The 12,500-nt window shown below is 47.6% G+C and overlaps 1 protein-coding gene across 1 annotated transcript in view; it reads left to right on the top strand.

Moving 5' to 3' along the window:
- The window catches only part of LOC143275039 (uncharacterized), an 89,984-nt gene extending 78,933 nt beyond the window's left edge, over positions 1-11,051 (top strand). The window contains exons 9-12 of the mRNA XM_076579103.1: positions 915-1,324; positions 2,010-3,058; positions 7,283-8,310; positions 10,893-11,051. Coding sequence (XP_076435218.1) covers positions 915-1,324; positions 2,010-3,058; positions 7,283-8,310; positions 10,893-11,049 — 2,644 coding nt within the window. The 3' untranslated portion in view covers positions 11,050-11,051. The remainder of the gene's footprint in view (positions 1-914; positions 1,325-2,009; positions 3,059-7,282; positions 8,311-10,892) is intronic.
- The last annotated feature ends 1,449 nt before the right edge of the window (positions 11,052-12,500 follow it).

Below are 12,500 nucleotides of genomic sequence, written 5' to 3'. Positions count from 1 at the left end.
CCCAATTACCACCATCAAAATATTGCAAGCGGAAGGCTCTTATACTGAAGAGGTGTTTGTTGACAAAGAATACTACAATTCTGACGACGGAAGCTAAAGGTTGGGTCATTCAGACACCCACTGGACATCCGAGGGGTCTGTGTAGAGGAGAAGAGAGGACTGGCGGTACTGAGTAAGTTAAAACCCCTTGACTGCCATAAACGTTTGACCTACGTGCATAGTGACGTCACTGATGACGTCATCAGAACAAAAAAAGGGGAAATAGCTCTGGAAGGCTGAAATTTCACACAGTTTGTCCAGAGTGGTGTATCTCCAGACCATTTTCTCAGTTTTAGGCTTGTTGTTTTGGGTAATGGTTTATGACCTGAAACACCACTTTCTGCTGTTTTCACCCTGTCACTGAAAGGGGGGGGGGGGCGGGGAGAGAGAGGATTGGGCCTTGCCTTTCCTCCCTTCTTCTGACACCGAGCCCTAGACATAGTGGATATGAAATCATCACTTAACCCGATAGCCATAAAAGGGCTATGAAACCTTTCATATAGGTAGGTAGGTAGATAGGTAGGTAGGTAGGTAAGTCGGTCGGACGGTCGGTCGGTCGGTAGGTAGGCAAACAGACAGACAGACAGACAGACTTATAGATAGATATCAAAATCCTTCTTTGCTTCTTTGAGGGATTTTTTTTTTTTTTTTTTTTTTTTTTTTTTTTTTGTCATCACAATACAAGAAGTCATCATGAATTCATACCACATCAGTACGCATCCGTTCAGAGGAAATGTGCAAAGACGTTTTCTTTTCTTTTCAGAATGTTGTTGCACGTGTAGGTAGACAAACTAGACGAAGACCACACATAACCTTTCTTGATTTATACCAGTTAAAAAAAAAAATATATATATATATATATGTATATCTTACAGACGACCCCAGCAACGCAGAAAGATACAACAGCTGACGGACGATGACGCAATCCTTGCCGTGGAGGGAGGTCTAGCAGGAAGAGGAGGAGGAGGACGAGGAGGACGTGGCAGCAGCAGCAACAACAACAACAAGAAAAAAGCGGCTGGAATGAAGAAGAAGGCGAAAAAGAAAGGAGGAGGAGGAGGCGGAGGAGGAGGAGGTGGAGGAGGCGGTGCCGGAGGAGGAGGAGGAGAAAGCGAGGAGACGAAGCGCATACGGGTGCCCCTGTTCGTGTCGCTGCTGATCCTGTTGCTGTACATCGTGTTGGGCGCTGTGCTGTTCTCCATGTGGGAAGGGTGGGAGTTCTCTGTGGCTGCCTACTTCTGCTTCGTCACGCTCTCCACCATCGGCTTCGGGGACTACGTTCCGGGTAAGGGTTCGCAACACACACGCACACACACACACACACACACACACACACACACACACACACGCGCGCACACACACGCATACGCATACGCACACACACACGCACATACGCGCACACACGCACACACACTTGTATACGCACACACACACACGCACACATACACACACACACATACGCACACACACACACACACACACACACATACGCGCGCGCGCGCTCACACACACACACACACATGTGCCAGTTTTGTTATCAAGGCTATCTATTATACCTGCACCTCTTCAACACACACACACATTTCAAACAGCCACTGAAAAGTGTCCAGGTTTTGGCACGAACATGAGCCAGGGAACACCCCCCACAGCCCCCACACCCAGCCCCACACACACACACACACACACACACACATATATATATATATATCTCAGGCCATGTGTGTGTGTGTGTGTGTGTGTGTGTGTGTGTGTGTGTGTGTGTGTGTGTGTGTGTGTGTGAATTTATATGCACATACGCGCACCTATCAACCCCCAACCCCATAAACCTCCTCCGCCCACCCACCCCCACGTACACATCTATGTACATACACCACCCATCCACCCCAAACACACACACACACACACACACACACACACACACACACACACACACACACACACACACACACTCGCTCACTCACTCACGACAGGTTTCGGCACGGACATGAGCCAGGGCAAGGCCATCGGAAACGCCTTCTACCTGATCCTGGGCCTGGCCCTGCTGGCCATGTGCTTCGACCTCATGCAGGAGGAGGTGACCATCACCTTCAGGTCCCTGGCGCAGAAGATCTCCTTCCTCACATCAGACAGCAGCAGCAGCACATCCTCCTCTCAGGACAAGTACAGACCCGCGAGAAAGAGGGAGGGTGGGGGCGGGGGGATCTGCGGGGACGGAGGAGGGGTGAACAAGCCTCTGCTGGGGGAGAAACAGGAGGGGGTGCGGAGGGGAGCCGGGAAGGTGGAGTTGGAGGAGGAGGAGGAAGGGAGGCTGACGTTCCGGAGGAGGCCCTTCACGGTCAGCATGCCCCACACCACCTCCAGGTCCATGCACGCGCTGGTGGACGCCGGGAGGGAGGGGGACGAGGACGACACCACCCTCCCCAGGACCCTGGTTCGGGGACGTCTGTACACAGTCTCCGCGGCCACCACGCGCTACGGGCCCATGCCGCAGACTGCAGGGGGAGGAGCAGGAGCAGGAGGAGGAGGAGGAGATAACACCTCAAACACTCGCATCATGCCGAGAACCATCAGTCGCAGCAGCACCACCACCCCCACCCCCACTTCCACCACCACGACCAACAACAACAACAACAACAACAGTAGTAGTGGCCTGGGCAACAACAAGAACAGCGGACTAGAAGGAGGAAGTTGGGAGACTCAGCAACACTCCCTGTCCCAGCCTCAGCACCAGCCCGTGCCCAGGTCCATGTCCGTGCCTCCCCAGGCCCTGGCGGAGACTCTGGACCTCCTGGAGCACATGAGTCTGTCCCGGAGGTCCTCCTCACCGGCCTCCATGAAGGCGCAGCGCATCCACCGCTCCCGTTCCCCGGTGAGGGGCAGACCCAAGTCCCGGGGCCCCGCCAGCGAGGACAGGGGAGGTAACGTGGATGTGGCCACTGAGGAAGAGGAGGAGGAAGACGAAGACGATGATGATACGCTGGATGCGGAGTCCATGGCCTCTTCTACAGACCTCGTCAAGGTAAATACATCCATATATATATATATATATATATATATATATTCTTATTTTTTTTTAGCATGACCGCTGTAACCCTGCTTGTAAAGTGCTTTGTTGCATTTGATTATCTGACGTGCTTCTCCCCCCCGCCCCCCTCCCCCTTTGTTTTTGTATTTGTGTTTGTATTTCTTTTTATCGCAACAGATTTCTCTGTGTGAAATTCGGGCTGCTCTCCCCAGGGAGAGCGCATCGCTACACTACAACGCCACCCATTTTTGGGGGGTATTTTTTCCTGCGTGCAGTTTGATTTGTTTTTCCTATCCAAGTGGATATTTCTGCAGAATTTTGCCAGGAACAACCCTTTTGTTGCCGTGGGTTCTTTTACGTGCGCTAAGTGCATGCTGCACACGGGACCTCGGTTTATCGTCTCGTCCGAATGACTAGCGTCCAGACCACCACTCAAGGTTTAATGGAGGGGGAGAAAAGATCTGCGGCTGAGCCGTGATTCGAACCAGCGCGCTCAGATTCTCTCGCTTCCTAGGCGGACGCGTTACCTCTAGGTCATCACTCCACTTGTTGTTGTTGTTGTTGTAAACAAAGACATCGTGGCTCGGATTTATGAATCAAAGAAGATATATACATATGTATATGTATAGTTAGTTATGTATTGTATTGTATTGTACTGTGTTGTATTGTGTTGTATTTACATTACTCTTTGTCACGATATATTTTTTTCGGTGTAAAATGCTGGCTTCTTTCCCAAAGAAGAACGTATTCTTACAGTGCAGAGCATTCCTCTTCTCTCTCTCTCTCTCTCTCTCTCTCTCTCTCTCTCTCTCTCTCTCTCTCTCTCTCTCTCTCTCTCTCTCTCTCTTTGTTTCTGCCTGCATGTGTACCTGTATTTCTATTAACGTGGATTTTTCCACAGGATTTTTGCCAGGGACACCCCCTTTTGTTGGCCACGGGTTCTTTTACCTGCGCTAAGTACATGCTGCACACGGGACCTCGATTTATTGTCTCGTCCGAATGACTAGCGTCCAGACTACCTCTTCTCATGTTTAGTGGAGTGGGAGAAAATACTTGCGAATATTTGGGATTTGATCCCTCATGCTCAGTTTTTCTCGCTTCCTAAGTGTGTGTGTGTGTGTGTGTGTGTGTGTACATCTAGACCAGCCTTTGTGTTCATGTACAGGATAATTATATTTACAGACATAAACATAGACAGATCCGAGGACTGGTCTGAAAATATCTTCCCCATTGTATAACAGTCAGTCGTGTGCGAACCGACTATGATCACCAGAACAACTGAGGAGGCACCCTGCTGTCCGACTATCTGTCTGTGCATGCAAGACTTTGATGATAGCGGAGAGTGTCTTTACCCAAGTTACGTCCTCCACAGAGGGTTTTGGGAACAATCGGCGTTGGGGATGGTCCCCAGAGATCAACTGGTCCACCCCCCCGCCCCCCACCCCCATTCACAAGGCTGCATCAGTGCAATCCTGCTGCCTCCTAGCTTGAGAGTAATAGTCTTTCACTAAAGACTAAGCTGCGAATGAATTCTCATTGCAGTGGGGAGTAGCCACGAATCAAGCAGCTCTTTGCTTTGCTGTTTGTATTTTGTATTTGAAATTTCTTTTTATCACAAGAGATTTCTCTGTGTGAAATTCGGGCTGCTCTCCCCAGGGAGAGCGCGTCGCTACACTACAGCGCCACCCTTTTTTTTTTCTTTTTTTTTTTCCTGCGTGCAGTTTTATTTGTTTTTCCTATCGCAGTGGAATTTTCTACAGAATTTTGCCAGGAACAACCCTTTTGTTGCAGTGGGTTCTTTTACGTGCGCTAAGTGCATGCTGCACACGGGACCTCGGTTTATCGTCTCATCCGAATGACTAGCGTCCAGACCACCACTCAAGGTCTAGTGGAGGGGGAGAAAATATCGGCGGCTGAGCCGTGATTCGAACCAGCGCGCTCAGATTCTCTCGCTTCCTAGGCGGACGCGTTACCTCTAGGCCATCGTCCACTGCGCTACACTGCTGTTGCTGTTGACCAAATTGTAAGTTAATGTCAGTCTTTGAATAAACCGAGCGTTGAGCCGAACACAGGTACAAATAGCAGAAATCAACACAGAAGGTACACTCAAAGAGCGTGTTACTTTGCGTTTCGTGAACGAATCGAATTCTCCGAAAATCTCCGACGCCTATTTTTTGAAATCCACCCCCACAACATGATTATAAAAGCCGTAATCACAGTCTGATTTCCGTTCTCCTTGGTTCTCTCCCTTTGGCGTTATCAGTGCAGTGTAGTGTAGCTCCTTTGGGCATCCTTACTGTAGTGTAGTGTAGTATAGTGTAGTGTAGCTTCTTTGGCGTTCTTGTAATAGCGTAGTATAGTGTAGCCCTTTAGACCTTCTTATTATTGGGTCGTGGAATGCAGTAGAGCGTAGTATAGTGTAGCGCTTAGGGATTTAAAGAAAAATTGTAGTCTTTTGTAGTGAAGGTAGTGTAGCCCCTTAGCGTAGTGTAGTGTAGTGTTGTACAGTGTAGTATAGTGTAGTGCAGTGTAGTGTAGTCCCTTATGTATTGTTTATAGTAGTGTAGTGTATTCTTAAATTATTATAGTGTAGTGCAGTGTAGTGTAGTGTAGAGTAGGGTGGTGTAGTGTAGTGTTGTACAGTGTAGTATAGTGTAGTGCAGTGCAGTGCAGTGTAGTCCCTTATATATATATATATATATATATATATATATATATATATTAATAGTGTAGTGTAGTAAAGAGTAGTTTAGTGTATAGTGTAGTGTTGTGCAGTGTAGCATAGTGTAGTGGAGTGTAGTCCCTTATGTATTTTTTTTTATAGTAGTGCAGTGTATTCTTAATATAGTGTAGTGTAGTGTAGTGTAGTGTCTTGCTTTGTGTCGTATTGCTTTGCATGGCACAGAATGGCATGGCAATTCACGGAAAAGTAAGGCATTGCATTGCAATGCGTTGCTGTGAATCGTGCTGTACTGTATTTCACTGTTTTGAACTGTACCATAATATTCGTTTGTGTTTTATTTCATTTTTGCCACAATACATGTCTACGTAAGATACAGGCATTAGCCAATCACAGGGAAGGGTATTTATACGCTTGAGAAATATTGATTGATTGATATGGATACTTATATAGCGCCTATCCTCGGTCAGAGACCAAGCTCTAAGTTCTTTACATACACGGGGTCATTTGCACAGCAGGCTGTCTACCTGGGTAGAGCCAACTGACGGCTGCCACTTGGCGCTCATCATTCGTTTCCTGTGTCATTCAATCAAATTTCAGGCACGCACACATACACACTTAGACAAGACATGTACCATTTGACTGTATGACTGTTTTTGTTTATTTACCCCGCCATGTAGGCAGCCATACTCCGTTTTCGGGGGTGTGCATGCTGGGTATGTTTTTGTTTCCATGACCCACCGAACGCTGACATGGATTCAACGTGTGCATTTGATCTTCTGCTTGCGTATACACACGAAGGGGGTTCAGGCACAAGCATGTCTGCACATGTGTTGAACTGAGAGATCGGAAAAATCTCCACCCTTTACCCACCAGGCGCCGTTACCGAGATTCGAACCCGGGACCCTCAGATTGAAAGCCCAACGCTTTAACCACTCGGCGATATTCTCTTTTCACGTGTGACACTCCCTGTATGAAGTGTGTGTATTCATGTATCTTTCATACGTATTGTGATGTCACGCAAATGTATCTTGTCTCGTCCAACTTTGCATCGTGTTCATGAGAATTAGATGGATATTTCGTATATGCATCTTTTTTTTTTTCTCTCTCTCTGTGTGATATAGATATGATGAAATACAAGGTATGATTAAAACAACGTAGACATAGATGAATAATAGAACCTAGGCTTGAGGATATACCACAGACAATATAGAGCAAACTGTAGATAATAATGATGATAATATTAACAGTAATGATAATAAGAATAATAATAATGATGATAACAATAGCTTTTCCAATCGAAACGTCAAAGCACTTGCTCGCACCATTGAATATACAAACAAGCAACCCTGGCTGGAAATCAGTTGCGTAACCAATACAATGTTACCACCACCTACAAACCAAATTGTTCCAAAAGTGTTTGAATCCATTTATTCAAACCATGTGTCCTGTTCTCTTTTTGTTTCCAACTCTCTTTTCACAGACCTCCTTCTCCTAAAAAAAACAACAACAAAAAACCAAAAAACAAATCCTCGCAGGTGGCACACGCACTGAGGAGGGAGCGCCAACAACACGACCACCACCACCTCCTCCACCACCAGCACCATCATCATCAGCTCCACCCCCACCACCACTACCACCAACCCTCCCCTCCCCTTCCTCCTCCTCCTCCTCCCCCACCTCCCCACCACCACCCCCCACCCATGGTCCCGTCCCCGACACCGACCTCCTCCACTTCTGACGACACCGCCACCCTCCCTGCCTACACCCACCCCCACAACAACCCAGCCATGACCACCTTCAGGCCCCAGCCCATGGGAGGAACAGGCGGGGACGGAGGAGGAGGAGGAGGAGGAGATGTGGGAGGAGGAGGAGGGGGAGTGGGCAGCACCACGCCAGGACCTCACTCGGGGGTCGTCGTCGGCGGGGGTGGGGGCGGCACCACCGCCACCAGCAGCACCCTGATGCCCAGCTCCTCATCCTCCCCGTTCCGGAGCCCCTCCTCGCGCTGCCCGAGCCGCGCCCAGTCGTCCTCCTCCCCGGGCACCACCAGCTACTACCAGGACCTGGATCTCCTGTCCTCTTCCTCCTCCTACAGGGAGGTGGAAGGGGAAGGGGAAGGAGGAGTAGTTGGAGTAGGAGGAGGAGGAGGAGGAGGAGGGGTCTACGAGATGGACGAGGAGTACGTGGACTCCCCCACCGACCTCGAAATCCTCCTTCCCCTTCCCCCTCCCCCTTCCTCCGCCTTCTCCAAACCCCGCCCCCCTTCTTCCGTCGGCTCACGGTACTCGGACGTTCAGGAGGGCTACGGGTACCTCCATCAACAACAACAACAACAACAAGAGCAGCAGCAATGGCAGCAGCAGCAACAACAACAACAACAACAACAGCTCCGGCAGCAACAGCAAAGACAGTTACAGCTGCAGCAGCAGTTACAACAACAGCAGCAGCAGCAACAACAACAGTGGCACCACCACCACCACCATCATCACCCCAGCAAGCAGCAGCAGCAGCAGAAAGCCATGAACAAGGTTCACAGCAGCGACAGCAGCATTCTGCCTCCCAGGTAAGCTGGCAGGAGAAAGAAGGGATGTGGGGGGGGGGGGGGGAGGCTGGAGGAGGGGGGTTAGGGGTGGATGGTGGGGTTGGGGGGTGAAGGAGAGAGGAGAGAGCGGGTGGTGGTGGTGGTGGTGGTGGTGGCGTGTTTATACCGTAAACTCGGAGCTCACAAATGGCTTACTTTTGCAGAGGCCAATAGCCGATCACAATAGGAGATAATAGCTGCAGAATGGGTAAGGGTTGTTTGTTTTTTTTAATTTATTTTTTTTACAGAATAGACACAGAATACAGAATACTTTATCATCTCAACAAGAGAAATTCATTTGTGGTGTAGAACACATAAGCAATACACAGAGATCACAGTCATTCAACATGTATACATAAATGTTTAGATGGCAACCCATGCGTACAATAAATGATCACAGTAGATAACAACAACACAACAGAAACCTTTGAAAGGTAACTTTGAGTAAATCATGCATACATCATCACAGACATACATGTGCAACACAAAATCAGTTAAGGGATATGAATAAAATAGGCATGAAATAGCAAAACTAAAAGTAGATATGAGACATGAAAAGATTATAATAAATGACAGCTGAAAGTAATAATAATGGATACTTATATAGCACACTATCCAGAAATCTGCTCTAGGTGCTTTACAAAAACGCTTTTGTTAACATAAAACATTACATCAATGTTACATACACACACACCAAAATGTGACCACACACACACACACACACACACACACACACACACACACACACACACACACTACGTACATACATTTTAACACATGTATCTAACAGCTACCCTAACACATACGAACACATAGGCAGGCACAAACTTACATAAACGCACGCACACACAATACACATTCATATACATGTATGTAGTTATGTACACATACATATGTATAAACACATAGTCAAGCACAGCTAACGCAAAGGAAGTGGACCTGCCACAATTGAACTTATTGCTGAGGGAAAAGGTGAGTTTTGAGACGAGATTTAAAAGATGCGAGGGAATCAGAATGACGGATGTTATCAAGGAGCTTGTTCCACGTAGTTGTAGTGAACTCCAAACGGGAAGGAGGAAGGTGGCGGAATGGTCAAGACGCTTATCTTGTCAGTACAGTGTCCGTGAGGGGCTGGGTTGGTTCGAATCTCGTTCTTAAACTTTTCTACAAAGTTTGACTGGAAAATATCGAACTGAGCATTTTAGTCATTCGGATGAGACAATAAACTGAAGTGCCGTGTGCAGCAGCACGCACTTGGCAATTGGCGCACCGAAACAAAGAACCAATGGCAACTTAAAGTGTTGTCCTCTGGTTAAAAATTCTGTTGAAGAAAATCCTCTCTGACGGGTACACTGAAATACAACACGCATGCAGTCTAGGCACGCATGTGCCTGGTAGATATGGTGTAGTGTTGTATGGGTTTGCCCGAACGCAGTGATGCCTCCCTGAGAACCTGAAGCTGAAACTGAGACCGAGGAGTTTGCAGTGGTAGCAGTGGTGCATTAGGAGGAGGAGGAGGAGGAGGAAGGAGAAGAAGGAGGAGCAACAGCGACAACAGTACCTCTGACAAAAACAGTTCCAGAGTCTCCAGCCTCTCACATTACAAATTTGATAATAATGGTGGTGGTGGTGGTGAGATGACGATGATGATGATGATGATGATGGTGATGGTGGTGATGATGATGATGATGATGATGGTGGTGATGATGATGATGATGATGGTGGTGATGATGATGATGATGATGGTGGTGATGGTGATGATGATGATGATGGTGGTGATGATGATGATGATGATGGTGGTGATGATGATGATGATGATGGTGGTGATGATATGATGATGATGATGATGATGGTGATGATGATGGTGATGATGATGATGATGATGATGATGATGATGATGATGATGATGGTGATGATGATGATGATGATGATGATGATGATGATGATGATGATGATGATGGTGGTGGTGATGATGATGATGATGATGATGATGATGATGACGATGATGATGACGATGATGATGATGATGATGGTAGTGGTGGTGGTGCTGCTGCTGCTGATGATGATGATGATGGTGGTGATGATGATGATGGTGATGATGATGATGGTGGTGGTGATGATGATGATGATGATGATGGTGATGATGATGATGATGATGATGGTGATGATGATGATGATGATGATGGTGATGATGATGGTGGTGATGATGATGATGATGTGATGATGATGATGATGGTGATGGTGATGATGATGATGATGATGATGATGATGGTGATGATGATGATGATGATGATGGTGGTGATGATGATGATGATGATGATGATGATGATGATGATGATGATGATGATGATGATGATGGTAGTGGTGGTGGTGCTGCTGCTGCTGCTGATGATGATGGTGATGGTGATTATAATGATGATGAATGTGATGATGATGATGGTGATGATGATGATGATGATGAATGTGATGATGATAATGATAATAATGATGATGGTGATGATGATGGTGATTTGTGGATCTGAACCTCCCCACCCCCACCCCCCAACTCTTTAACCTCCTTGCAGGTGCGTCAGTCCAAGACCGCGGGTCCCTAAGACGCCACAGCACAAGGTGGCGCCCCCTAGCTCCGGCAGCGGCCATAACTCTCCAGAAGTCAAGCGGCACCCCCCTCCCACCCTCCCCAAGACGAGAAAAGTGTCAGCCATTGCTCAGGCTCTTTGATAAAAAAAACAACAAAAAAACAAACAACAACAGACAGCGAGTTCCAGCCAGCATTCTTTTCTGATGTCATTTCTGAGTTGTTGTTTTTTTGTTTTTTTTTTTTTCCTTTTTTTGTGACACAAGTTCAGCCATCAACGACGTGGAGCGTGAACAGTGAATATGAAGCGACGACAGTGGTCATCATCATCATCATGATTATGCAAATGTCACCATCGTCGTCGTCGTCGTCGCCGTTGTCTACAAAACCGTCGCCACCTCCTCGTTCTACTCGATTTCTTCCACCCTGATCGTCATCATCATCGCCATCATCATCGTCATTGTCATCGTCGTCGTCGTCGTCATCAGTTTGATCGTAGTGGGGCATAGGAGCTGTGTGACAGATACAAATCAAGATAACCAAGGGGCAGAAATTACTCCTGGCTCACTCAGTTTAGCTCTGCGACTGTCGCCATGTAGGGAGACTCACTTACTGGTTGGTGGCTGTTTGCACGTGTTCAATACACAACATGCACCACAGAAGTCCCCTCCACAGGACTGACAACAGCAACAGCAACAGCAACAGCAGCAGCAGAAGAAGAAGAAGTGCAGGGTCTCCTCTGGTGCGTGGCCTTCTGGAGACCTGACATCAATAGTTCCCTGACGGCCGCCGGCGCCCGATACCTGCTGCGGACGAGCTCCTATTCTGGTGGTTGTGTGTGCGAGGTAAGGGAGTCATGCCACTAAAACGTATAAAAGAAAGAAACACACACACATAAAAAAAGAAAAAGAAAGAAAGAAAAAATAAATGTATGACCACACGAGGGTTGCAGAACTGTCCAAAGAGTGCGAACTGGAAGACAAAAGGATATGTGTGTGAGAGAGAGAGAGGGAGAGAGAGAGAGAGAGGGAGGAGAGACGGTGTGAGTGAAGGACACATGTTATTTTGTGTCTCGGGGAGAGAGGGCGGGAGGAGGCGGGAGTCTTAGAAGCAGAAATCCCCAAGCTGACTATAATGACTCCGTTGCTTACCAGGAGTAGCGTAGCGTATGCGGACCAGCCCGCACACAAAATAACGCCAGTGTCTCTTGATTGGAAGGAACTAAAACTGACAGGAAATCGAAGTTCTCTTTCATAAACAGACGTTTACAGAAGAAGAAGGGGGAGGAGGAGAAGGAGGAGGAGGAGGACGCGGTGGAGGGAGAGGAGGAGGACAAAGAGATTCAGCCTGACGTCATAGATACTGGCCGTGTATGATATGTATATGCCTACTCTCTACAATCGTCGTCGTCATCATCGTCATCATCATCAACGTCATTAAGAGTATGCAACAAAGACCAGGCCTACACGAAGGGACTTGTATGAGCAATGTTATAATTATGAACTTCGCAACTCAAACGACCTGGGACTTCTTCGGCCATTTATGGAAAGCCTTATCAACCAATCTGATATAACCCCCCCCCCAAAAAAAAACA

Source organism: Babylonia areolata, chromosome 29 (assembly GCF_041734735.1).
Source record: "Babylonia areolata isolate BAREFJ2019XMU chromosome 29, ASM4173473v1, whole genome shotgun sequence".
NCBI classification, from domain to species: Eukaryota; Metazoa; Mollusca; class Gastropoda; order Neogastropoda; family Buccinidae; genus Babylonia; species Babylonia areolata.
This window is presented reverse-complemented; position numbering and strand designations above follow the sequence as displayed.